The sequence below is a fragment of the Aulonocara sp. 'chitande type north' Nkhata Bay genome, linkage group LG23, assembly GCF_057382095.1.
Source record: "Aulonocara sp. 'chitande type north' Nkhata Bay isolate Kocher_YH1m ecotype deep benthic linkage group LG23, A_spYH_male_GT1.1, whole genome shotgun sequence".
Classification (NCBI taxonomy): domain Eukaryota; kingdom Metazoa; phylum Chordata; class Actinopteri; order Cichliformes; family Cichlidae; genus Aulonocara; species Aulonocara sp. 'chitande type north' Nkhata Bay.
This window is the reverse complement of record NC_141365.1, coordinates 3083300-3109394: the sequence shown is the minus strand read 5'-3', so window position 1 is coordinate 3109394 and position 26095 is coordinate 3083300. Positions and strand designations below refer to the sequence as shown.

The window sequence follows — 26095 nt, the reverse complement described above, 5'->3', positions numbered from 1 at the left end:
AGTTATGCACAAAAACAAAACAGAAGTAACGCACTGAAGCACCGGGGCATCCATACGCGGCGGCGCCATCTTGGAACAAGGGACTTGTCTTTGAAAGGTAGAGTGTTAATTACTAAAGCTGAAGGGATATCCCGATGAACATATGCTGCTCTCTCCTTACATCTGGATAAGAAAAGTAGTAAAGATATTGACCGTATGCTCTTTAATTTTATATGGAAAAACCGTACGCACTATATTAGAAAAACTGTTGTGATGAATAAATACGAATCAGGTGGGCTTAACGTCTTAGACTTTTCTACTTTAAATAACACTTTCAAAATTAATTGGGCCAAACATTTTCTTAAAACCCTACCTCTATCTGGAACTTTATACCATACCACATTTTCTCTCGTTTTGGTGGCTTTACTTTTATTTGAAATTGTAATTACAATGTTGAGAAAGTCCCTGTAAAGCTTTCATCCTTCCATAAGCAGGTCCTCTTAGCGTGGACCCTCATTTATAAACACAACTTCTCACCTCACAAATACCTTATCTGGAACAACAGAGATATTTTATAGAAAAATAAATCACTTTTCCTGGAAACTTGGCTCCAAAATGGGATCCTATTGGTGGCTCAGCTGGTTAGTAAAGAGGGACAACTACTTACTTACAACGACTTTATTGCACTATATAATTTTCCAATCAGTGTTCCAGATATCAAGCGGAAGACAGTCTGGATGGTCCCCCATAAATATTTGATTGTAAATAAGGTGAAAGAAGTCTCTTTTAAAATTCGACATACATGTTATCCAGCCAGTCACTACATGGTCAAATTTAAAAGGGACATAAATACTAATTGTACTTTCTGTGGGGATCATCCAGAAACGGTGACACATCTTTTTTGGTACTGTTCTTTTACACAGAGATTCTGGAAGGAATTTAGCAGCTTTGTTATTGTCCATATTTTAAGGGAGTTTTCTTTACGATGGGAAAATGTTTTATTCTGTTTCTTTAAGTTCCCCAAGAAGTATGAGAAATGTTTTTTATGATAAATTTCTTAATACTTTTAGCTAAATTTTTTATCCATAAATGTAAGTTTACTAACAAAACACCATATTTCTGTCATTATTTTAAGGATGTGCACATGCACATACAATCAATATCAGACTGCACCAACAAAAAGGCTCTCACAACAATATATGTATGTGAATTTTTGCGTGTATTCTTATAATTGTTACCTTTTTCTTTCACCCTTGGCTTTTTGTGTTCATGTTCTGTTGTATACTTCATCTGTTCGTATGTTGTATACTCATTGTTTGTTAAATAAAGTTTTAAAAAAAAGACACGCTTTGTTTAGACCCCCAAAATCCTTTCCACGCCCACCCCCGTGACATCACGCTCCAAAGCCCTGTTACGTCACAGAACGTGGTGATGTCATAGTGACAGTCCTTTCATCCTTTGATGTTCAAGTCTATAAATAGAGGACAGCTGTCAAAGGGAATTCATTAAGCTATCGTTTTGTTGGAGTGATACAGCACATAAAAAAGCAGAAATGAGTTCGAAAGCTAACAAAGACAGAAATGTTAATTTCTCGAAAACAATGGTTAAAAAAAGTGAAAAAGAAAAAGAAACATATGCCAGACAGTTCGAGCAAAGACTGCAGCCAATGATCGACGAGGTTGAAAAGCTCAAAACTGAGCTTGACTACTTCAAAAACCTGCATACAGTCAATAAGAAACGGATCGAGGATCTAACAAAAGAAAACAATGAACTTTTGCAGAATAATAAGCTGCTGGGTTCGGTCTTGGATGACAGGACAAACATCGCAGACAGGTTGGACTCGATAAAAGATGACCACGAAGCTCTGGTAAAGTTCCGCGCAGAGACGGAGAAAACTCTGGCTGAGCTTAAAGAAAAACACGAGGACGAAGTCCAAGTCCTGCAAGGACTGCTGGAAACAGAGAAAGAAAAGGTGGCACGTCAGCAATTTCACAACAGCCAAGTTGTTGAATTATTATTGAAACGCCACAAAGAGGAAAAAAATAAGATGCAGCAGTTTTACCAGGAAAATACTAAAAAACTGGAAAACAAAGCAAATGCTGCAGACAGGAAGTTAGAAGAGGTGATCAACATGTATGACTCCAAAATAGAAAAGCTGCAGACGGCAGTAAAAAATAGTAGAGGTGTGACCGTCAATGCGGTTAAGGAACGCGAGGAAGAACGTCAATCCTCGCAGTGTTGGATTGACGGTGTTTTGTGGCATAATACACAGTTACAAGACGAAAATGAATTTATGGTTAAAAACATGAAAGAATTAACAGAGGAGAAAGGTCAAATGGGCAAAGTGATAGACGACCAAAAGGCCCAGAATATGGCGATCAAGCAGAAATGCCAGAGTAATATTAGAGCTCTGGCCTTGGAAAAGAAAATGAAGGCTATGCTTGAAGACGAAGTTGATTCTTTGAAAAAGAAAATTGAAGACGTCAAAAAGGCCCTAAGCACAGAGCAGGAAAACCACAGAAAGACAGCAGTGGACCGGCACAAAGTAAAAGCGGCACACAATCAGGCACTGGCTGAAAAGGTGGCGCTGGAAGAGAAACTGCGCTCCACAAAAAAGCAACGGGAAAGATTTATATCCAAAGTGAATTGGCTGGAGAAGAAAGAGCGCTACTTCCAAGAGGAATTGTGCCAGTGCGTTTTGTCCTTTGAAAAGGCATTTCCACATGAAGGTCACTTGAGAGGAAAAGAAAAGGTGGAATTTAGGGATATGTTCCACTACTTGAAAAAGAAATACGTAGACGGAGTGGAAGGCACCCCCTTTGTTGGAACAACGGAGTTTCTTGAAAAACAGCTGAACTGTCTACGTATCAGATGCAAGGATCTAGATGCAGCTTTACTAGCTAAAACACGGGAGCTGGAATCATTTAAAAAGCAGTACAATGACATGGTAAAGTCTTCCGAGTACGCTTTATTCCGACAAAGAGAGGAGCTCATTGGACCAGTGAACCAGATTATCCAAAAGGCTGCCAATGAAGAAAAAGAGATAGGTCATCTAAAATCTAGAGTGAAAGACGCTCAACTCCAGCTTAAATTAGAAAAACAGAAAGGACAAAAGCTGGCATCGTTGGACCATAGAAGCATGATGGGGAGATGTTCTGAGGAGACTCCGTCTCAGATTAATCCTCGTCCACTTCCAGGGAAAACTACATTTATTCAGGTACGTCCAAGACACCCTGGCAGAAGTGCAGGTATGGCTTCCCCAGTGAATCCTCCTGTAGAGTCTCCATCAACACCACCTTTCCTCAATTCTGATGATGGATTACCACCAGTTGATTGTTAAAAATTAACTGCTAAAATAGGCCATTAGAAGTATACTTCATCTTGTCTCCCTATATCATGGGTGGGCATTCTCAGTCCACGAGGGCCGGTGTCCCTGCAGGTTTTAGATCTCACCTTGGCTCAACACACCTGAATCACATGATTAGTTCGTTACCAGGCCTCTGGAGAACTTCAGGACATGTTGAGGAGCTAATTTAGCCGTTTAAATCAGCTGTGTTGGTTCGAGGACACATCTAAAACCTGCAGGGACACCGGCCCTCGTGGACTGAGATTGCCCACCCACCCCCAACCGGTCGCAGCAGATGGCCGCCCCTTCTTGAGCCTGGTTCTGCCGGAGGTTTCTTCCTAAAGGGAGTTTTTCCTCCCCACTGTCGCCCAGTGCTTGCTCAAAGGGGATCATTGGATTGTTGGGGTTTTCTGGCTTTTACTGTAGTGTTTTTACCTTACAGTATAAAGCAGCTTGAGGAGACTGTTGTTTTGCCATGATGCAATATAGCAGGGCTGCCCAATCCCAGTCCTCGAGAGCTACTATCCTGCAGCTTTTAGATGCATCCCTACTCCAACACAGCTGAATCAAATGAATGGCTTGTTATCAGGCCTTTGCCAAACACGATGCCATGCTGAAGAGGTAATCAAACCATTTGATTCAGCTGTGTTGGAGTAGGGATGCATCTAAAAGCTGCAGGACGGTAGCTCTCGAGGACCGGGATTGGGCACCCCTGCAATATAGTATTAAATATGACTACATTTTAAAAACATCTATTATAGCATCAAAGTAAAACAAAAAAACTAAATGAAATGAATCAAAATGTCTAATCTGGCAAAACAAGAAAAGAAAAAAGGTTTCACCTTTAAATAAAAATCCAAATCACAAACACATTCTGATTTTTGTTGTGTGTGTTTTTTTGTGTGTGTTGTCACGTATAAAATCGTTGCACTCTGTCTCGGTGTCTGCCCGGCCGGCTCCGCAAGGCTACATATGTTTATTGTGTTGCTGCTTTCTTCCACTCGTCATTCTGCCTGGGCGGAGCTCAGGCCCACGCACCTGTCTGCAATTACGCTGCAACGTGTCCTGTCTGTATGGAGACTGAGAGCTGCCAGAGTAATAATGTAGATACAGGCCTCTTTCTCCTTCTGCTGCTGTTCATGCTTTTATTCCATTGATGTTGCTATCATTTGTAAATATATTTATTTGCTCTTATTTTATCAATTTACTGTCGTTCATGTATTTAATCTTCTTTGTATTTAAATATGATTTTTTTTAAGTAATGCCGCGAGATGGACAGTTAAATAAAGGTTTCATTGAATTAAAAAAAAAATTTAAAGATGACTGGTGGCGGAAGCAGAGCACAGACTGTCTGTGAGAATCTATCGCCATCGTGTGGTGCAGAGATATATTGCCATTGAATTTAGACAACGAAAGCTTGGCTCACAGAGCAGCTGCAACACGAACAAAAAACATTAAATAGCAACATGATATATTATATTATATTATATTATATTATATTATATTATATTATATTTATAGCTGTCGAAATTAACGCGTTAATTGCGATAATTAAATTTTGGAATTAATTACGTTAGAATATTTAACTATTTAGCGCAACACGCAGATAAGTCGCTCCCATAATTCCACTTGATTTGTTTACCGCGCCACTGAAAATGGAGAAGCAGGAAGCGGATGGCCTTCTGGATGGGGAATTTAAATACAAGAAGAACATAGATGGGACAATAAACAAACGCGTTGTAATTTGCACTCACTGTAGTAAAGAGTTTCAATTTCACCGTTCAAATTCGACCTTAAAATACCACCTTAATGCCAAACACGCGTTTGTCGGGGCAGCAGCTTCACCCGGCCTGCGTCAGACCACTCTTAGTGAACGCAGGCCACTCGGTAAGTCTTCTTTGGACAAACTGACCGACAATATAGCCAAATGGATAGCAAAGGACTGCAGACCGCTAAGCATTGTGGAGGACAAGGGCTTTGCGGATGTTTTAAAGGTTGCATCTCAGGACGCGTCCTACAAGCCCCCAGCGAGAAGCACAATAACAATTCGAATCCACGAACTGTATGAAACGGAGAAAAAGAAAAAAGAAGAGGCTTTAGTTCACACAGAATGCGTGGCTCTGACAGGAGACCACTGGACATCATTGAGTAATGACAATTACCTGGGAGTTACTGCGCATTTAATCACTGAAGCCTGGGGTCTGACATCCTTTGCGCTGACTATAATGAAAACGGAAGAGCGGCACTTTGCGGAGGCTTGTGCAGAGCAGTTCCAGACTGTTGCTCGCAGGTGGAGAATTGAGGAGAAGGTGACAACAGTAGGCACGGACAGTGCGCGCAATATGATCGCCGCGGCTCGCATCATGCCATTCAATCACATGCCGTGTACCGCGCACATTCTACAGAGATGCATCACAGTGAGTCTCGCAGACAGTGGCTTTGTCACTGCGCTGGCCAAATGCCGCAAAATTGTTGGCCATTTTAAGCACAGCCCAGCAAACACAGCAGAGCTGAACGCAGAGCAGGTGTCACTGGGGCGCAAGCAGGAGCCGTTGGCCCAGGACGTGCCTACGCGCTGGAACTCCACGCTGGAGATGGTGAAGCGCTTGATCCGCAACCAAACTGCAGTAACCGCGACTCTGGATAAACAAAAGCATAAACTTGTCCTCCTGACGCCTCCAGAGTGGGACAAACTCCAGAGACTGGAGACACTTCTAGAGCCCTGCAGGTGAGCCTGTCATTGTGACCATAATTGTAGGTTTAGATTAAATGTATCAAACATACATCTTAAATCAGTTTTGTTATTATGAAAATGTCTTATTTAAAAAATAAATGAAATCAAATATTTTATTAATATTACCTAGTATTAAAAAGCTTTTTTAAATTTGCTGTCTTATCTCTCTCTCTCTCTGTGTGTGTGTGTGTGTGTGTGTGTGTGTGTGTGTGTGTGTGTGTGTGTGTGTGTGTGTGTGTGTGTGTGTGTGTGTGTGTATTCCACTGCAGATATGTGACTGAACTGCTGGGAGGAGAGGCCTACGTCTCCTGCTCTGTAGTTCTACCAGCCTTCTGCCACCTGCGCCGTGTCATGGAAGTAACTGATGAGGACCCTGCATATGTGGTGAGGTTTAAAGAGAAGTTTAAGGAAGACCTTGCTTCCCGCCAGGAACATACCAACTATGCATGGCTCCAGATCGCAACTGCACTGGACCCACGTTTTAAAGACCTACGCAGTGTGCCCAAGACTGACAGAGAAGCAGTGTGGACCACACTGGCAGGCATGCTGCATGAAGACTCTCCTAGAAGATCACACACTGCAGAAGAAGGTCCAGCCAAGAAGACTGCAACCCCCCCACTGTGCTTTGCCCTGATATCTGCAGTGTGAGGTTGGATCGCTCATTCTCATCCTCACACTGATGCCACTTATTTCGGTCTTTGTTTGACATAAAAGGGCATATTTGTCACTTTATTGCAACTATATTTGCACTCTTGAGCTCCTTCATTCACTGACTGATCATAAAGTTATTACTTGCGTTATGTATTCATCCGTTTGAACATAATTAATGAAGCCACATGTAATCACTAAAATTTGTATTTTGGGTACAATAAGAGAGTTTCAGATGGAATGCTGTTTTGTTTTGTTTAAATTTCACCAACTTGCTGATGCCCACGGTTGTGAGTGCGGCTTCTTGCTGTACATGGGTGGATGGTTGTAAATCACATCACAGATGCCAAAAACCTCTCAAACCAAGCCCCCTTGCCGGTGATGCTGTGCGCAACCTCGTGACGGAGTCAAGCATATTCAAAACACCCCCTCACCTCCCGTGTCAAACTCAAATGTCAGCCTATTTCATGTGTCACTTTTGGAGCAGTTGCCATCCCGACGAGCCATGGAGAAGTTCGTGTTTGTGTTATTTTACTTATTTGGTGTTCTGGTGTGTTTGGGCACCGGTCAGCACCATCGTGTTGAGCACGTGTTGGACCGTGGACACACCGGATTCAGTGGGAGAATAACGGTCAGGTGTACAGTTTACTGAGCACTGGGACTCAGTATCGTTTACCAGCACAGACACGGAGACGCGCTCAGCTTCTATTGAGAGCAAACAACCAAGTGAACCCTCCGGCTGCGTCCAGTAGACGAGACACACCGTCTGGGCCGGGAGCTTTCCGAGCATTCAGACTCTTAAACTGCTTCCTCGCATCTGCTTCATGAATATGAAGGGTTGTGGTGGGAGGAGGTGGTGTGAAATCCTCTTTTGTGTGGGGTGAGGAGGGGGGTGTTGTAAAAGTCCCCAAGAGCAATGATGAGAGAGTCCGGGAATGTCCGCTCCATGTGCAGTATCTGCTCCGCGAGTGCGCACTGAGCTGCCTGCGCATCCGCATCTGGCGGGATGTAAACAGCGGCCAAGATGAATGAAGCAAACTCCCGCGGAGAATAAAACGGTTTGCAGTGAATAAAAAGGTATTCCAGAGAGGAAGAGCAGTGCTGAGCAATCACTGTTACATCTGTGCACCAGCCACTATTAATGTAGAAGCAGACACGTCCACCTGTGGTCTTACCAGAGAGAGAGGCCTGCCGGTCCGCGCGCAGCAGATGAAAGCCCTCCAGCTTGAGCGCGCTGTCCGGGATGTCCTCACAGAGCCACGACTCCGTAAAACACAAGACACAGGAGGAGGCAACGTCTCTGTTCATGCTTCTCATCAGGGCCAGCTCGTCCATCTCATTCCTGAGTGAGCGTACGTTGGAAAGGAAGATCCCAGGAAGAGCAGTTCGCAGTCCGCGTCTCCTCAGACGCACGAGTGCGCCGGCTCGCTTTCCTCGCTTTCGGCGTCTCACTTTCCTGATCAGAGTCTGCAGTAAATCTGCCGCAGATGCGACAAATATTGGAAGTAAATCCACAGGTGTTGTAGTCCTGTAGTTAAGAAGCTCTTCTCTAGTGTAAGAATATCCAGAGGAGTGCCCAGACACAGAAGTTATGCACAAAAACAAAACAGAAGTAACGCACTGAAGCACCGGGGCATCCATACGCGGCGGCGCCATCTTGGAACAAGGGACTTGTCTTTGAAAGGTAGAGTGTTAATTACTAAAGCTGAAGGGATATCCCGATGAACATATGCTGCTCTCTCCTTACATCTGGATAAGAAAAGTAGTAAAGATATTGACCGTATGCTCTTTAATTTTATATGGAAAAACCGTACGCACTATATTAGAAAAACTGTTGTGATGAATAAGTACGAATCAGGTGGGCTTAACGTCTTAGACTTTTCTACTTTAAATAACACTTTCAAAATTAATTGGGCCAAACATTTTCTTAAAACCCTACCTCTATCTGGAACTTTATACCATACCACATTTTCTCTCGTTTTGGTGGCTTTACTTTTATTTGAAATTGTAATTACAATGTTGAGAAAGTCCCTGTAAAGCTTTCATCCTTCCATAAGCAGGTCCTCTTAGCGTGGACCCTCATTTATAAACACAACTTCTCACCTCACAAATACCTTATCTGGAACAACAGAGATATTTTATAGAAAAATAAATCACTTTTCCTGGAAACTTGGCTCCAAAATGGGATCCTATTGGTGGCTCAGCTGGTTAGTAAAGAGGGACAACTACTTACTTACAACGACTTTATTGCACTATATAATTTTCCAATCAGTGTTCCAGATATCAAGCGGAAGACAGTCTGGATGGTCCCCCATAAATATTTGATTGTAAATAAGGTGAAAGAAGTCTCTTTTAAAATTCGACATACATGTTATCCAGCCAGTCACTACATGGTCAAATTTAAAAGGGACATAAATACTAATTGTACTTTCTGTGGGGATCATCCAGAAACGGTGACACATCTTTTTTGGTACTGTTCTTTTACACAGAGATTCTGGAAGGAATTTAGCAGCTTTGTTATTGTCCATATTTTAAGGGAGTTTTCTTTACGATGGGAAAATGTTTTATTCTGTTTCTTTAAGTTCCCCAAGAAGTATGAGAAATGTTTTTTATGATAAATTTCTTAATACTTTTAGCTAAATTTTTTATCCATAAATGTAAGTTTACTAACAAAACACCATATTTCTGTCATTATTTTAAGGATGTGCACATGCACATACAATCAATATCAGACTGCACCAACAAAAAGGCTCTCACAACAATATATGTATGTGAATTTTTGCGTGTATTCTTATAATTGTTACCTTTTTCTTTCACCCTTGGCTTTTTGTGTTCATGTTCTGTTGTATACTTCATCTGTTCGTATGTTGTATACTCATTGTTTGTTAAATAAAGTTTTAAAAAAAAGACACGCTTTGTTTAGACCCCCAAAATCCTTTCCACGCCCACCCCCGTGACATCACGCTCCAAAGCCCTGTTACGTCACAGAACGTGGTGATGTCATAGTGACAGTCCTTTCATCCTTTGATGTTCAAGTCTATAAATAGAGGACAGCTGTCAAAGGGAATTCATTAAGCTATCGTTTTGTTGGAGTGATACAGCACATAAAAAAGCAGAAATGAGTTCGAAAGCTAACAAAGACAGAAATGTTAATTTCTCGAAAACAATGGTTAAAAAAAGTGAAAAAGAAAAAGAAACATATGCCAGACAGTTCGAGCAAAGACTGCAGCCAATGATCGACGAGGTTGAAAAGCTCAAAACTGAGCTTGACTACTTCAAAAACCTGCATACAGTCAATAAGAAACGGATCGAGGATCTAACAAAAGAAAACAATGAACTTTTGCAGAATAATAAGCTGCTGGGTTCGGTCTTGGATGACAGGACAAACATCGCAGACAGGTTGGACTCGATAAAAGATGACCACGAAGCTCTGGTAAAGTTCCGCGCAGAGACGGAGAAAACTCTGGCTGAGCTTAAAGAAAAACACGAGGACGAAGTCCAAGTCCTGCAAGGACTGCTGGAAACAGAGAAAGAAAAGGTGGCACGTCAGCAATTTCACAACAGCCAAGTTGTTGAATTATTATTGAAACGCCACAAAGAGGAAAAAAATAAGATGCAGCAGTTTTACCAGGAAAATACTAAAAAACTGGAAAACAAAGCAAATGCTGCAGACAGGAAGTTAGAAGAGGTGATCAACATGTATGACTCCAAAATAGAAAAGCTGCAGACGGCAGTAAAAAATAGTAGAGGTGTGACCGTCAATGCGGTTAAGGAACGCGAGGAAGAACGTCAATCCTCGCAGTGTTGGATTGACGGTGTTTTGTGGCATAATACACAGTTACAAGACGAAAATGAATTTATGGTTAAAAACATGAAAGAATTAACAGAGGAGAAAGGTCAAATGGGCAAAGTGATAGACGACCAAAAGGCCCAGAATATGGCGATCAAGCAGAAATGCCAGAGTAATATTAGAGCTCTGGCCTTGGAAAAGAAAATGAAGGCTATGCTTGAAGACGAAGTTGATTCTTTGAAAAAGAAAATTGAAGACGTCAAAAAGGCCCTAAGCACAGAGCAGGAAAACCACAGAAAGACAGCAGTGGACCGGCACAAAGTAAAAGCGGCACACAATCAGGCACTGGCTGAAAAGGTGGCGCTGGAAGAGAAACTGCGCTCCACAAAAAAGCAACGGGAAAGATTTATATCCAAAGTGAATTGGCTGGAGAAGAAAGAGCGCTACTTCCAAGAGGAATTGTGCCAGTGCGTTTTGTCCTTTGAAAAGGCATTTCCACATGAAGGTCACTTGAGAGGAAAAGAAAAGGTGGAATTTAGGGATATGTTCCACTACTTGAAAAAGAAATACGTAGACGGAGTGGAAGGCACCCCCTTTGTTGGAACAACGGAGTTTCTTGAAAAACAGCTGAACTGTCTACGTATCAGATGCAAGGATCTAGATGCAGCTTTACTAGCTAAAACACGGGAGCTGGAATCATTTAAAAAGCAGTACAATGACATGGTAAAGTCTTCCGAGTACGCTTTATTCCGACAAAGAGAGGAGCTCATTGGACCAGTGAACCAGATTATCCAAAAGGCTGCCAATGAAGAAAAAGAGATAGGTCATCTAAAATCTAGAGTGAAAGACGCTCAACTCCAGCTTAAATTAGAAAAACAGAAAGGACAAAAGCTGGCATCGTTGGACCATAGAAGCATGATGGGGAGATGTTCTGAGGAGACTCCGTCTCAGATTAATCCTCGTCCACTTCCAGGGAAAACTACATTTATTCAGGTACGTCCAAGACACCCTGGCAGAAGTGCAGGTATGGCTTCCCCAGTGAATCCTCCTGTAGAGTCTCCATCAACACCACCTTTCCTCAATTCTGATGATGGATTACCACCAGTTGATTGTTAAAAATTAACTGCTAAAATAGGCCATTAGAAGTATACTTCATCTTGTCTCCCTATATCATGGGTGGGCATTCTCAGTCCACGAGGGCCGGTGTCCCTGCAGGTTTTAGATCTCACCTTGGCTCAACACACCTGAATCACATGATTAGTTCGTTACCAGGCCTCTGGAGAACTTCAGGACATGTTGAGGAGCTAATTTAGCCGTTTAAATCAGCTGTGTTGGTTCGAGGACACATCTAAAACCTGCAGGGACACCGGCCCTCGTGGACTGAGATTGCCCACCCACCCCCAACCGGTCGCAGCAGATGGCCGCCCCTTCTTGAGCCTGGTTCTGCCGGAGGTTTCTTCCTAAAGGGAGTTTTTCCTCCCCACTGTCGCCCAGTGCTTGCTCAAAGGGGATCATTGGATTGTTGGGGTTTTCTGGCTTTTACTGTAGTGTTTTTACCTTACAGTATAAAGCAGCTTGAGGAGACTGTTGTTTTGCCATGATGCAATATAGCAGGGCTGCCCAATCCCAGTCCTCGAGAGCTACTATCCTGCAGCTTTTAGATGCATCCCTACTCCAACACAGCTGAATCAAATGAATGGCTTGTTATCAGGCCTTTGCCAAACACGATGCCATGCTGAAGAGGTAATCAAACCATTTGATTCAGCTGTGTTGGAGTAGGGATGCATCTAAAAGCTGCAGGACGGTAGCTCTCGAGGACCGGGATTGGGCACCCCTGCAATATAGTATTAAATATGACTACATTTTAAAAACATCTATTATAGCATCAAAGTAAAACAAAAAAACTAAATGAAATGAATCAAAATGTCTAATCTGGCAAAACAAGAAAAGAAAAAAGGTTTCACCTTTAAATAAAAATCCAAATCACAAAAACATTCTGATTTTTGTTGTGTGTGTTTTTTTGTGTGTGTTGTCACGTATAAAATCGTTGCACTCTGTCTCGGTGTCTGCCCGGCCGGCTCCGCAAGGCTACATATGTTTATTGTGTTGCTGCTTTCTTCCACTCGTCATTCTGCCTGGGCGGAGCTCAGGCCCACGCACCTGTCTGCAATTACGCTGCAACGTGTCCTGTCTGTATGGAGACTGAGAGCTGCCAGAGTAATAATGTAGATACAGGCCTCTTTCTCCTTCTGCTGCTGTTCATGCTTTTATTCCATTGATGTTGCTATCATTTGTAAATATATTTATTTGCTCTTATTTTATCAATTTACTGTCGTTCATGTATTTAATCTTCTTTGTATTTAAATATGATTTTTTTTTAAGTAATGCCGCGAGATGGACAGTTAAATAAAGGTTTCATTGAATTAAAAAAAAGATTTAAAGATGACTGGTGGCGGAAGCAGAGCACAGACTGTCTGTGAGAATCTATCGCCATCGTGTGGTGCAGAGATATATTGCCATTGAATTTAGACAACGAAAGCTTGGCTCACAGAGCAGCTGCAACACGAACAAAAAACATTAAATAGCAACATGATATATTATATTATATTATATTATATTATATTATATTTATAGCTGTCGAAATTAACGCGTTAATTGCGATAATTAAATTTTGGAATTAATTACGTTAGAATATTTAACTATTTAGCGCAACACGCAGATAAGTCGCTCCCATAATTCCACTTGATTTGTTTACCGCGCCACTGAAAATGGAGAAGCAGGAAGCGGATGGCCTTCTGGATGGGGAATTTAAATACAAGAAGAACATAGATGGGACAATAAACAAACGCGTTGTAATTTGCACTCACTGTAGTAAAGAGTTTCAATTTCACCGTTCAAATTCGACCTTAAAATACCACCTTAATGCCAAACACGCGTTTGTCGGGGCAGCAGCTTCACCCGGCCTGCGTCAGACCACTCTTAGTGAACGCAGGCCACTCGGTAAGTCTTCTTTGGACAAACTGACCGACAATATAGCCAAATGGATAGCAAAGGACTGCAGACCGCTAAGCATTGTGGAGGACAAGGGCTTTGCGGATGTTTTAAAGGTTGCATCTCAGGACGCGTCCTACAAGCCCCCAGCGAGAAGCACAATAACAATTCGAATCCACGAACTGTATGAAACGGAGAAAAAGAAAAAAGAAGAGGCTTTAGTTCACACAGAATGCGTGGCTCTGACAGGAGACCACTGGACATCATTGAGTAATGACAATTACCTGGGAGTTACTGCGCATTTAATCACTGAAGCCTGGGGTCTGACATCCTTTGCGCTGACTATAATGAAAACGGAAGAGCGGCACTTTGCGGAGGCTTGTGCAGAGCAGTTCCAGACTGTTGCTCGCAGGTGGAGAATTGAGGAGAAGGTGACAACAGTAGGCACGGACAGTGCGCGCAATATGATCGCCGCGGCTCGCATCATGCCATTCAATCACATGCCGTGTACCGCGCACATTCTACAGAGATGCATCACAGTGAGTCTCGCAGACAGTGGCTTTGTCACTGCGCTGGCCAAATGCCGCAAAATTGTTGGCCATTTTAAGCACAGCCCAGCAAACACAGCAGAGCTGAACGCAGAGCAGGTGTCACTGGGGCGCAAGCAGGAGCCGTTGGCCCAGGACGTGCCTACGCGCTGGAACTCCACGCTGGAGATGGTGAAGCGCTTGATCCGCAACCAAACTGCAGTAACCGCGACTCTGGATAAACAAAAGCATAAACTTGTCCTCCTGACGCCTCCAGAGTGGGACAAACTCCAGAGACTGGAGACACTTCTAGAGCCCTGCAGGTGAGCCTGTCATTGTGACCATAATTGTAGGTTTAGATTAAATGTATCAAACATACATCTTAAATCAGTTTTGTTATTATGAAAATGTCTTATTTAAAAAATAAATGAAATCAAATATTTTATTAATATTACCTAGTATTAAAAAGCTTTTTTAAATTTGCTGTCTTATCTCTCTCTCTCTCTGTGTGTGTGTGTGTGTGTGTGTGTGTGTGTGTGTGTGTGTGTGTGTGTGTGTGTGTGTGTGTGTGTGTGTGTGTGTGTGTATTCCACTGCAGATATGTGACTGAACTGCTGGGAGGAGAGGCCTACGTCTCCTGCTCTGTAGTTCTACCAGCCTTCTGCCACCTGCGCCGTGTCATGGAAGTAACTGATGAGGACCCTGCATATGTGGTGAGGTTTAAAGAGAAGTTTAAGGAAGACCTTGCTTCCCGCCAGGAACATACCAACTATGCATGGCTCCAGATCGCAACTGCACTGGACCCACGTTTTAAAGACCTACGCAGTGTGCCCAAGACTGACAGAGAAGCAGTGTGGACCACACTGGCAGGCATGCTGCATGAAGACTCTCCTAGAAGATCACACACTGCAGAAGAAGGTCCAGCCAAGAAGACTGCAACCCCCCCACTGTGCTTTGCCCTGATATCTGCAGTGTGAGGTTGGATCGCTCATTCTCATCCTCACACTGATGCCACTTATTTCGGTCTTTGTTTGACATAAAAGGGCATATTTGTCACTTTATTGCAACTATATTTGCACTCTTGAGCTCCTTCATTCACTGACTGATCATAAAGTTATTACTTGCGTTATGTATTCATCCGTTTGAACATAATTAATGAAGCCACATGTAATCACTAAAATTTGTATTTTGGGTACAATAAGAGAGTTTCAGATGGAATGCTGTTTTGTTTTGTTTAAATTTCACCAACTTGCTGATGCCCACGGTTGTGAGTGCGGCTTCTTGCTGTACATGGGTGGATGGTTGTAAATCACATCACAGATGCCAAAAACCTCTCAAACCAAGCCCCCTTGCCGGTGATGCTGTGCGCAACCTCGTGACGGAGTCAAGCATATTCAAAACACCCCCTCACCTCCCGTGTCAAACTCAAATGTCAGCCTATTTCATGTGTCACTTTTGGAGCAGTTGCCATCCCGACGAGCCATGGAGAAGTTCGTGTTTGTGTTATTTTACTTATTTGGTGTTCTGGTGTGTTTGGGCACCGGTCAGCACCATCGTGTTGAGCACGTGTTGGACCGTGGACACACCGGATTCAGTGGGAGAATAACGGTCAGGTGTACAGTTTACTGAGCACTGGGACTCAGTATCGTTTACCAGCACAGACACGGAGACGCGCTCAGCTTCTATTGAGAGCAAACAACCAAGTGAACCCTCCGGCTGCGTCCAGTAGACGAGACACACCGTCTGGGCCGGGAGCTTTCCGAGCATTCAGACTCTTAAACTGCTTCCTCGCATCTGCTTCATGAATATGAAGGGTTGTGGTGGGAGGAGGTGGTGTGAAATCCTCTTTTGTGTGGGGTGAGGAGGGGGGTGTTGTAAAAGTCCCCAAGAGCAATGATGAGAGAGTCCGGGAATGTCCGCTCCATGTGCAGTATCTGCTCCGCGAGTGCGCACTGAGCTGCCTGCGCATCCGCATCTGGCGGGATGTAAACAGCGGCCAAGATGAATGAAGCAAACTCCCGCGGAGAATAAAACGGTTTGCAGTGAATAAAAAGGTATTCCAGAGAGGAAGAGCAGTGCTGAGCAATCACTGTTACATCTGTGCACCAGCCACTATTAATGTAGAAGCAGACACGTCCACCTGTGGTCTTACCAGAGAGAGAGGCCTGCCGGTCCGCGCGCAGCAGATGAAAGCCCTCCAGCTTGAGCGCGCTGTCCGGGATGTCCTCACAGAGCCACGACTCCGTAAAACACAAGACACAGGAGGAGGCAACGTCTCTGTTCATGCTTCTCATCAGGGCCAGCTCGTCCATCTCATTCCTGAGTGAGCGTACGTTGGAAAGGAAGATCCCAGGAAGAGCAGTTCGCAGTCCGCGTCTCCTCAGACGCACGAGTGCGCCGGCTCGCTTTCCTCGCTTTCGGCGTCTCACTTTCCTGATCAGAGTCTGCAGTAAATCTGCCGCAGATGCGACAAATATTGGAAGTAAATCCACAGGTGTTGTAGTCCTGTAGTTAAGAAGCTCTTCTCTAGTGTAAGAATATCCAGAGGAGTGCCCAGACACAGAAGTTATGCACAAAAACAAAACAGAAGTAACGCACTGAAGCACCGGGGCATCCATACGCGGCGGCGCCATCTTGGAACAAGGGACTTGTCTTTGAAAGGTAGAGTGTTAATTACTAAAGCTGAAGGGATATCCCGATGAACATATGCTGCTCTCTCCTTACATCTGGATAAGAAAAGTAGTAAAGATATTGACCGTATGCTCTTTAATTTTATATGGAAAAACCGTACGCACTATATTAGAAAAACTGTTGTGATGAATAAGTACGAATCAGGTGGGCTTAACGTCTTAGACTTTTCTACTTTAAATAACACTTTCAAAATTAATTGGGCCAAACATTTTCTTAAAACCCTACCTCTATCTGGAACTTTATACCATACCACATTTTCTCTCGTTTTGGTGGCTTTACTTTTATTTGAAATTGTAATTACAATGTTGAGAAAGTCCCTGTAAAGCTTTCATCCTTCCATAAGCAGGTCCTCTTAGCGTGGACCCTCATTTATAAACACAACTTCTCACCTCACAAATACCTTATCTGGAACAACAGAGATATTTTATAGAAAAATAAATCACTTTTCCTGGAAACTTGGCTCCAAAATGGGATCCTATTGGTGGCTCAGCTGGTTAGTAAAGAGGGACAACTACTTACTTACAACGACTTTATTGCACTATATAATTTTCCAATCAGTGTTCCAGATATCAAGCGGAAGACAGTCTGGATGGTCCCCCATAAATATTTGATTGTAAATAAGGTGAAAGAAGTCTCTTTTAAAATTCGACATACATGTTATCCAGCCAGTCACTACATGGTCAAATTTAAAAGGGACATAAATACTAATTGTACTTTCTGTGGGGATCATCCAGAAACGGTGACACATCTTTTTTGGTACTGTTCTTTTACACAGAGATTCTGGAAGGAATTTAGCAGCTTTGTTATTGTCCATATTTTAAGGGAGTTTTCTTTACGATGGGAAAATGTTTTATTCTGTTTCTTTAAGTTCCCCAAGAAGTATGAGAAATGTTTTTTATGATAAATTTCTTAATACTTTTAGCTAAATTTTTTATCCATAAATGTAAGTTTACTAACAAAACACCATATTTCTGTCATTATTTTAAGGATGTGCACATGCACATACAATCAATATCAGACTGCACCAACAAAAAGGCTCTCACAACAATATATGTATGTGAATTTTTGCGTGTATTCTTATAATTGTTACCTTTTTCTTTCACCCTTGGCTTTTTGTGTTCATGTTCTGTTGTATACTTCATCTGTTCGTATGTTGTATACTCATTGTTTGTTAAATAAAGTTTTAAAAAAAAGACACGCTTTGTTTAGACCCCCAAAATCCTTTCCACGCCCACCCCCGTGACATCACGCTCCAAAGCCCTGTTACGTCACAGAACGTGGTGATGTCATAGTGACAGTCCTTTCATCCTTTGATGTTCAAGTCTATAAATAGAGGACAGCTGTCAAAGGGAATTCATTAAGCTATCGTTTTGTTGGAGTGATACAGCACATAAAAAAGCAGAAATGAGTTCGAAAGCTAACAAAGACAGAAATGTTAATTTCTCGAAAACAATGGTTAAAAAAAGTGAAAAAGAAAAAGAAACATATGCCAGACAGTTCGAGCAAAGACTGCAGCCAATGATCGACGAGGTTGAAAAGCTCAAAACTGAGCTTGACTACTTCAAAAACCTGCATACAGTCAATAAGAAACGGATCGAGGATCTAACAAAAGAAAACAATGAACTTTTGCAGAATAATAAGCTGCTGGGTTCGGTCTTGGATGACAGGACAAACATCGCAGACAGGTTGGACTCGATAAAAGATGACCACGAAGCTCTGGTAAAGTTCCGCGCAGAGACGGAGAAAACTCTGGCTGAGCTTAAAGAAAAACACGAGGACGAAGTCCAAGTCCTGCAAGGACTGCTGGAAACAGAGAAAGAAAAGGTGGCACGTCAGCAATTTCACAACAGCCAAGTTGTTGAATTATTATTGAAACGCCACAAAGAGGAAAAAAATAAGATGCAGCAGTTTTACCAGGAAAATACTAAAAAACTGGAAAACAAAGCAAATGCTGCAGACAGGAAGTTAGAAGAGGTGATCAACATGTATGACTCCAAAATAGAAAAGCTGCAGACGGCAGTAAAAAATAGTAGAGGTGTGACCGTCAATGCGGTTAAGGAACGCGAGGAAGAACGTCAATCCTCGCAGTGTTGGATTGACGGTGTTTTGTGGCATAATACACAGTTACAAGACGAAAATGAATTTATGGTTAAAAACATGAAAGAATTAACAGAGGAGAAAGGTCAAATGGGCAAAGTGATAGACGACCAAAAGGCCCAGAATATGGCGATCAAGCAGAAATGCCAGAGTAATATTAGAGCTCTGGCCTTGGAAAAGAAAATGAAGGCTATGCTTGAAGACGAAGTTGATTCTTTGAAAAAGAAAATTGAAGACGTCAAAAAGGCCCTAAGCACAGAGCAGGAAAACCACAGAAAGACAGCAGTGGACCGGCACAAAGTAAAAGCGGCACACAATCAGGCACTGGCTGAAAAGGTGGCGCTGGAAGAGAAACTGCGCTCCACAAAAAAGCAACGGGAAAGATTTATATCCAAAGTGAATTGGCTGGAGAAGAAAGAGCGCTACTTCCAAGAGGAATTGTGCCAGTGCGTTTTGTCCTTTGAAAAGGCATTTCCACATGAAGGTCACTTGAGAGGAAAAGAAAAGGTGGAATTTAGGGATATGTTCCACTACTTGAAAAAGAAATACGTAGACGGAGTGGAAGGCACCCCCTTTGTTGGAACAACGGAGTTTCTTGAAAAACAGCTGAACTGTCTACGTATCAGATGCAAGGATCTAGATGCAGCTTTACTAGCTAAAACACGGGAGCTGGAATCATTTAAAAAGCAGTACAATGACATGGTAAAGTCTTCCGAGTACGCTTTATTCCGACAAAGAGAGGAGCTCATTGGACCAGTGAACCAGATTATCCAAAAGGCTGCCAATGAAGAAAAAGAGATAGGTCATCTAAAATCTAGAGTGAAAGACGCTCAACTCCAGCTTAAATTAGAAAAACAGAAAGGACAAAAGCTGGCATCGTTGGACCATAGAAGCATGATGGGGAGATGTTCTGAGGAGACTCCGTCTCAGATTAATCCTCGTCCACTTCCAGGGAAAACTACATTTATTCAGGTACGTCCAAGACACCCTGGCAGAAGTGCAGGTATGGCTTCCCCAGTGAATCCTCCTGTAGAGTCTCCATCAACACCACCTTTCCTCAATTCTGATGATGGATTACCACCAGTTGATTGTTAAAAATTAACTGCTAAAATAGGCCATTAGAAGTATACTTCATCTTGTCTCCCTATATCATGGGTGGGCATTCTCAGTCCACGAGGGCCGGTGTCCCTGCAGGTTTTAGATCTCACCTTGGCTCAACACACCTGAATCACATGATTAGTTCGTTACCAGGCCTCTGGAGAACTTCAGGACATGTTGAGGAGCTAATTTAGCCGTTTAAATCAGCTGTGTTGGTTCGAGGACACATCTAAAACCTGCAGGGACACCGGCCCTCGTGGACTGAGATTGCCCACCCACCCCCAACCGGTCGCAGCAGATGGCCGCCCCTTCTTGAGCCTGGTTCTGCCGGAGGTTTCTTCCTAAAGGGAGTTTTTCCTCCCCACTGTCGCCCAGTGCTTGCTCAAAGGGGATCATTGGATTGTTGGGGTTTTCTGGCTTTTACTGTAGTGTTTTTACCTTACAGTATAAAGCAGCTTGAGGAGACTGTTGTTTTGCCATGATGCAATATAGCAGGGCTGCCCAATCCCAGTCCTCGAGAGCTACTATCCTGCAGCTTTTAGATGCATCCCTACTCCAACACAGCTGAATCAAATGAATGGCTTGTTATCAGGCCTTTGCCAAACACGATGCCATGCTGAAGAGGTAATCAAACCATTTGATTCAGCTGTGTTGGAGTAGGGATGCATCTAAAAGCTGCAGGACGGTAGCTCTCGAGGACCGGGATTGGGCACCCCTGCAATATAGTATTAAATATGACTACATTTTAAAAACATCTATTATAGCATCAAAGTAAAACAAAAAAACTAAATGAAATGAATCAAAATGTCTAATCTGGCAAAACAAGAAAAGAAAAAAGGTTTCACCTTTAAATAAAAATCCAAATCACAAACACATTCTGATTTTTGTTGTGTGTGTTTTTTTGTGTGTGTTGTCACGTATAAAATCGTTGCACTCTGTCTCGGTGTCTGCCCGGCCGGCTCCGCAAGGCTACATATGTTTATTGTGTTGCTGCTTTCTTCCACTCGTCATTCTGCCTGGGCGGAGCTCAGGCCCACGCACCTGTCTGCAATTACGCTGCAACGTGTCCTGTCTGTATGGAGACTGAGAGCTGCCAGAGTAATAATGTAGATACAGGCCTCTTTCTCCTTCTGCTGCTGTTCATGCTTTTATTCCATTGATGTTGCTATCATTTGTAAATATATTTATTTGCTCTTATTTTATCAATTTACTGTCGTTCATGTATTTAATCTTCTTTGTATTTAAATATGATTTTTTTTAAGTAATGCCGCGAGATGGACAGTTAAATAAAGGTTTCATTGAATTAAAAAAAAGATTTAAAGATGACTGGTGGCGGAAGCAGAGCACAGACTGTCTGTGAGAATCTATCGCCATCGTGTGGTGCAGAGATATATTGCCATTGAATTTAGACAACGAAAGCTTGGCTCACAGAGCAGCTGCAACACGAACAAAAAACATTAAATAGCAACATGATATATTATATTATATTATATTATATTATATTATATTATATTTATAGCTGTCGAAATTAACGCGTTAATTGCGATAATTAAATTTTGGAATTAATTACGTTAGAATATTTAACTATTTAGCGCAACACGCAGATAAGTCGCTCCCATAATTCCACTTGATTTGTTTACCGCGCCACTGAAAATGGAGAAGCAGGAAGCGGATGGCCTTCTGGATGGGGAATTTAAATACAAGAAGAACATAGATGGGACAATAAACAAACGCGTTGTAATTTGCACTCACTGTAGTAAAGAGTTTCAATTTCACCGTTCAAATTCGACCTTAAAATACCACCTTAATGCCAAACACGCGTTTGTCGGGGCAGCAGCTTCACCCGGCCTGCGTCAGACCACTCTTAGTGAACGCAGGCCACTCGGTAAGTCTTCTTTGGACAAACTGACCGACAATATAGCCAAATGGATAGCAAAGGACTGCAGACCGCTAAGCATTGTGGAGGACAAGGGCTTTGCGGATGTTTTAAAGGTTGCATCTCAGGACGCGTCCTACAAGCCCCCAGCGAGAAGCACAATAACAATTCGAATCCACGAACTGTATGAAACGGAGAAAAAGAAAAAAGAAGAGGCTTTAGTTCACACAGAATGCGTGGCTCTGACAGGAGACCACTGGACATCATTGAGTAATGACAATTACCTGGGAGTTACTGCGCATTTAATCACTGAAGCCTGGGGTCTGACATCCTTTGCGCTGACTATAATGAAAACGGAAGAGCGGCACTTTGCGGAGGCTTGTGCAGAGCAGTTCCAGACTGTTGCTCGCAGGTGGAGAATTGAGGAGAAGGTGACAACAGTAGGCACGGACAGTGCGCGCAATATGATCGCCGCGGCTCGCATCATGCCATTCAATCACATGCCGTGTACCGCGCACATTCTACAGAGATGCATCACAGTGAGTCTCGCAGACAGTGGCTTTGTCACTGCGCTGGCCAAATGCCGCAAAATTGTTGGCCATTTTAAGCACAGCCCAGCAAACACAGCAGAGCTGAACGCAGAGCAGGTGTCACTGGGGCGCAAGCAGGAGCCGTTGGCCCAGGACGTGCCTACGCGCTGGAACTCCACGCTGGAGATGGTGAAGCGCTTGATCCGCAACCAAACTGCAGTAACCGCGACTCTGGATAAACAAAAGCATAAACTTGTCCTCCTGACGCCTCCAGAGTGGGACAAACTCCAGAGACTGGAGACACTTCTAGAGCCCTGCAGGTGAGCCTGTCATTGTGACCATAATTGTAGGTTTAGATTAAATGTATCAAACATACATCTTAAATCAGTTTTGTTATTATGAAAATGTCTTATTTAAAAAATAAATGAAATCAAATATTTTATTAATATTACCTAGTATTAAAAAGCTTTTTTAAATTTGCTGTCTTATCTCTCTCTCTCTCTCTCTGTGTGTGTGTGTGTGTGTGTGTGTGTGTGTGTGTGTGTGTGTGTGTGTGTGTGTGTGTGTGTGTGTGTGTGTGTGTGTGTGTGTGTGTGTATTCCACTGCAGATATGTGACTGAACTGCTGGGAGGAGAGGCCTACGTCTCCTGCTCTGTAGTTCTACCAGCCTTCTGCCACCTGCGCCGTGTCATGGAAGTAACTGATGAGGACCCTGCATATGTGGTGAGGTTTAAAGAGAAGTTTAAGGAAGACCTTGCTTCCCGCCAGGAACATACCAACTATGCATGGCTCCAGATCGCAACTGCACTGGACCCACGTTTTAAAGACCTACGCAGTGTGCCCAAGACTGACAGAGAAGCAGTGTGGACCACACTGGCAGGCATGCTGCATGAAGACTCTCCTAGAAGATCACACACTGCAGAAGAAGGTCCAGCCAAGAAGACTGCAACCCCCCCACTGTGCTTTGCCCTGATATCTGCAGTGTGAGGTTGGATTGCTCATTCTCATCCTCACACTGATGCCACTTATTTCGGTCTTTGTTTGACATAAAAGGGCATATTTGTCACTTTATTGCAACTATATTTGCACTCTTGAGCTCCTTCATTCACTGACTGATCATAAAGTTATTACTTGCGTTATGTATTCATCCGTTTGAACATAATTAATGAAGCCACATGTAATCACTAAAATTTGTATTTTGGGTACAATAAGAGAGTTTCAGATGGAATGCTGTTTTGTTTTGTTTAAATTTCACCAACTTGCTGATGCCCACGGTTGTGAGTGCGGCTTCTTGCTGTACATGGGTGGATGGTTGTAAATCACATCACAGATGCCAAAAACCTCTCAAACCAAGCCCCCTTGCCGGTGATGCTGTGCGCAACCTCGTGACGGAGTCAAGCATATTCAAAACACCCCCTCACCTCCCGTGTCAAACTCAAATGTCAGCCTATTTCATGTGTCACTTTTGGAGCAGTTGCCATCCCGACGAGCCATGGAGAAGTTCGTGTTTGTGTTATTTTACTTATTTGGTGTTCTGGTGTGTTTGGGCACCGGTCAGCACCATCGTGTTGAGCACGTGTTGGACCGTGGACACACCGGATTCAGTGGGAGAATAACGGTCAGGTGTACAGTTTACTGAGCACTGGGACTCAGTATCGTTTACCAGCACAGACACGGAGACGCGCTCAGCTTCTATTGAGAGCAAACAACCAAGTGAACCCTCCGGCTGCGTCCAGTAGACGAGACACACCGTCTGGGCCGGGAGCTTTCCGAGCATTCAGACTCTTAAACTGCTTCCTCGCATCTGCTTCATGAATATGAAGGGTTGTGGTGGGAGGAGGTGGTGTGAAATCCTCTTTTGTGTGGGGTGAGGAGGGGGGTGTTGTAAAAGTCCCCAAGAGCAATGATGAGAGAGTCCGGGAATGTCCGCTCCATGTGCAGTATCTGCTCCGCGAGTGCGCACTGAGCTGCCTGCGCATCCGCATCTGGCGGGATGTAAACAGCGGCCAAGATGAATGAAGCAAACTCCCGCGGAGAATAAAACGGTTTGCAGTGAATAAAAAGGTATTCCAGAGAGGAAGAGCAGTGCTGAGCAATCACTGTTACATCTGTGCACCAGCCACTATTAATGTAGAAGCAGACACGTCCACCTGTGGTCTTACCAGAGAGAGAGGCCTGCCGGTCCGCGCGCAGCAGATGAAAGCCCTCCAGCTTGAGCGCGCTGTCCGGGATGTCCTCACAGAGCCACGACTCCGTAAAACACAAGACACAGGAGGAGGCAACGTCTCTGTTCATGCTTCTCATCAGGGCCAGCTCGTCCATCTCATTCCTGAGTGAGCGTACGTTGGAAAGGAAGATCCCAGGAAGAGCAGTTCGCAGTCCGCGTCTCCTCAGACGCACGAGTGCGCCGGCTCGCTTTCCTCGCTTTCGGCGTCTCACTTTCCTGATCAGAGTCTGCAGTAAATCTGCCGCAGATGCGACAAATATTGGAAGTAAATCCACAGGTGTTGTAGTCCTGTAGTTAAGAAGCTCTTCTCTAGTGTAAGAATATCCAGAGGAGTGCCCAGACACAGAAGTTATGCACAAAAACAAAACAGAAGTAACGCACTGAAGCACCGGGGCATCCATACGCGGCGGCGCCATCTTGGAACAAGGGACTTGTCTTTGAAAGGTAGAGTGTTAATTACTAAAGCTGAAGGGATATCCCGATGAACATATGCTGCTCTCTCCTTACATCTGGATAAGAAAAGTAGTAAAGATATTGACCGTATGCTCTTTAATTTTATATGGAAAAACCGTACGCACTATATTAGAAAAACTGTTGTGATGAATAAGTACGAATCAGGTGGGCTTAACGTCTTAGACTTTTCTACTTTAAATAACACTTTCAAAATTAATTGGGCCAAACATTTTCTTAAAACCCTACCTCTATCTGGAACTTTATACCATACCACATTTTCTCTCGTTTTGGTGGCTTTACTTTTATTTGAAATTGTAATTACAATGTTGAGAAAGTCCCTGTAAAGCTTTCATCCTTCCATAAGCAGGTCCTCTTAGCGTGGACCCTCATTTATAAACACAACTTCTCACCTCACAAATACCTTATCTGGAACAACAGAGATATTTTATAGAAAAATAAATCACTTTTCCTGGAAACTTGGCTCCAAAATGGGATCCTATTGGTGGCTCAGCTGGTTAGTAAAGAGGGACAACTACTTACTTACAACGACTTTATTGCACTATATAATTTTCCAATCAGTGTTCCAGATATCAAGCGGAAGACAGTCTGGATGGTCCCCCATAAATATTTGATTGTAAATAAGGTGAAAGAAGTCTCTTTTAAAATTCGACATACATGTTATCCAGCCAGTCACTACATGGTCAAATTTAAAAGGGACATAAATACTAATTGTACTTTCTGTGGGGATCATCCAGAAACGGTGACACATCTTTTTTGGTACTGTTCTTTTACACAGAGATTCTGGAAGGAATTTAGCAGCTTTGTTATTGTCCATATTTTAAGGGAGTTTTCTTTACGATGGGAAAATGTTTTATTCTGTTTCTTTAAGTTCCCCAAGAAGTATGAGAAATGTTTTTTATGATAAATTTCTTAATACTTTTAGCTAAATTTTTTATCCATAAATGTAAGTTTACTAACAAAACACCATATTTCTGTCATTATTTTAAGGATGTGCACATGCACATACAATCAATATCAGACTGCACCAACAAAAAGGCTCTCACAACAATATATGTATGTGAATTTTTGCGTGTATTCTTATAATTG

At 43.0% G+C, this 26095-nt stretch overlaps 6 protein-coding genes across 6 annotated transcripts; all 6 read left to right on the top strand.

Moving 5' to 3' along the window:
- Window positions 1-1531: 1531 nt before the first annotated feature.
- LOC147300875 (uncharacterized) lies at window positions 1532-3319 on the top strand. Its single transcript, XM_086282365.1, has one exon. The coding sequence runs from the start codon at window positions 1532-1534 to the stop codon at window positions 3317-3319; it is 1788 nt and encodes a 595-aa protein (XP_086138491.1).
- Window positions 3320-4980: 1661 nt separating this feature from the next.
- LOC147300874 (E3 SUMO-protein ligase ZBED1-like) lies at window positions 4981-6707 on the top strand. The gene is made up of 2 exons (XM_086282250.1): window positions 4981-6053; window positions 6329-6707. The coding sequence occupies exons 1-2, from the start codon at window positions 4981-4983 to the stop codon at window positions 6705-6707; spliced, it is 1452 nt and encodes a 483-aa protein (XP_086138376.1).
- A 3118-nt stretch (window positions 6708-9825) lies between these two features.
- LOC147300873 (uncharacterized) lies at window positions 9826-11613 on the top strand. Its single transcript, XM_086282358.1, has one exon. It carries the CDS (start codon window positions 9826-9828, stop codon window positions 11611-11613), a length of 1788 nt encoding a protein of 595 aa, XP_086138484.1.
- Window positions 11614-13265: 1652 nt separating this feature from the next.
- LOC147300872 (E3 SUMO-protein ligase ZBED1-like) lies at window positions 13266-14992 on the top strand. Its single transcript, XM_086282249.1, has 2 exons — window positions 13266-14338; window positions 14614-14992. The coding sequence occupies exons 1-2, from the start codon at window positions 13266-13268 to the stop codon at window positions 14990-14992; spliced, it is 1452 nt and encodes a 483-aa protein (XP_086138375.1).
- Window positions 14993-18110: 3118 nt separating this feature from the next.
- LOC147300871 (uncharacterized) lies at window positions 18111-19898 on the top strand. The gene has a single exon (XM_086282359.1). The coding sequence runs from the start codon at window positions 18111-18113 to the stop codon at window positions 19896-19898; it is 1788 nt and encodes a 595-aa protein (XP_086138485.1).
- Window positions 19899-21554: 1656 nt separating this feature from the next.
- LOC147300870 (E3 SUMO-protein ligase ZBED1-like) lies at window positions 21555-23295 on the top strand. Its single transcript, XM_086282247.1, has 2 exons — window positions 21555-22627; window positions 22917-23295. The coding sequence occupies exons 1-2, from the start codon at window positions 21555-21557 to the stop codon at window positions 23293-23295; spliced, it is 1452 nt and encodes a 483-aa protein (XP_086138373.1).
- Window positions 23296-26095: the final 2800 nt, after the last annotated feature.

Coding starts and splice junctions, on each gene's coding strand:
- LOC147300875 (XM_086282365.1), top strand. CDS start 1,532: ATGAGTTCGAAAGCTAACAAAGACAGAAATGTTAATTTCTCGAAAACA.
- LOC147300874 (XM_086282250.1), top strand. CDS start 4,981: ATGGAGAAGCAGGAAGCGGATGGCCTTCTGGATGGGGAATTTAAATAC. Junction 6,054..6,328: donor ACACTTCTAGAGCCCTGCAG/GTGAGCCTGTCA, acceptor ATTCCACTGCAG/ATATGTGACTGAACTGCTGG.
- LOC147300873 (XM_086282358.1), top strand. CDS start 9,826: ATGAGTTCGAAAGCTAACAAAGACAGAAATGTTAATTTCTCGAAAACA.
- LOC147300872 (XM_086282249.1), top strand. CDS start 13,266: ATGGAGAAGCAGGAAGCGGATGGCCTTCTGGATGGGGAATTTAAATAC. Junction 14,339..14,613: donor ACACTTCTAGAGCCCTGCAG/GTGAGCCTGTCA, acceptor ATTCCACTGCAG/ATATGTGACTGAACTGCTGG.
- LOC147300871 (XM_086282359.1), top strand. CDS start 18,111: ATGAGTTCGAAAGCTAACAAAGACAGAAATGTTAATTTCTCGAAAACA.
- LOC147300870 (XM_086282247.1), top strand. CDS start 21,555: ATGGAGAAGCAGGAAGCGGATGGCCTTCTGGATGGGGAATTTAAATAC. Junction 22,628..22,916: donor ACACTTCTAGAGCCCTGCAG/GTGAGCCTGTCA, acceptor ATTCCACTGCAG/ATATGTGACTGAACTGCTGG.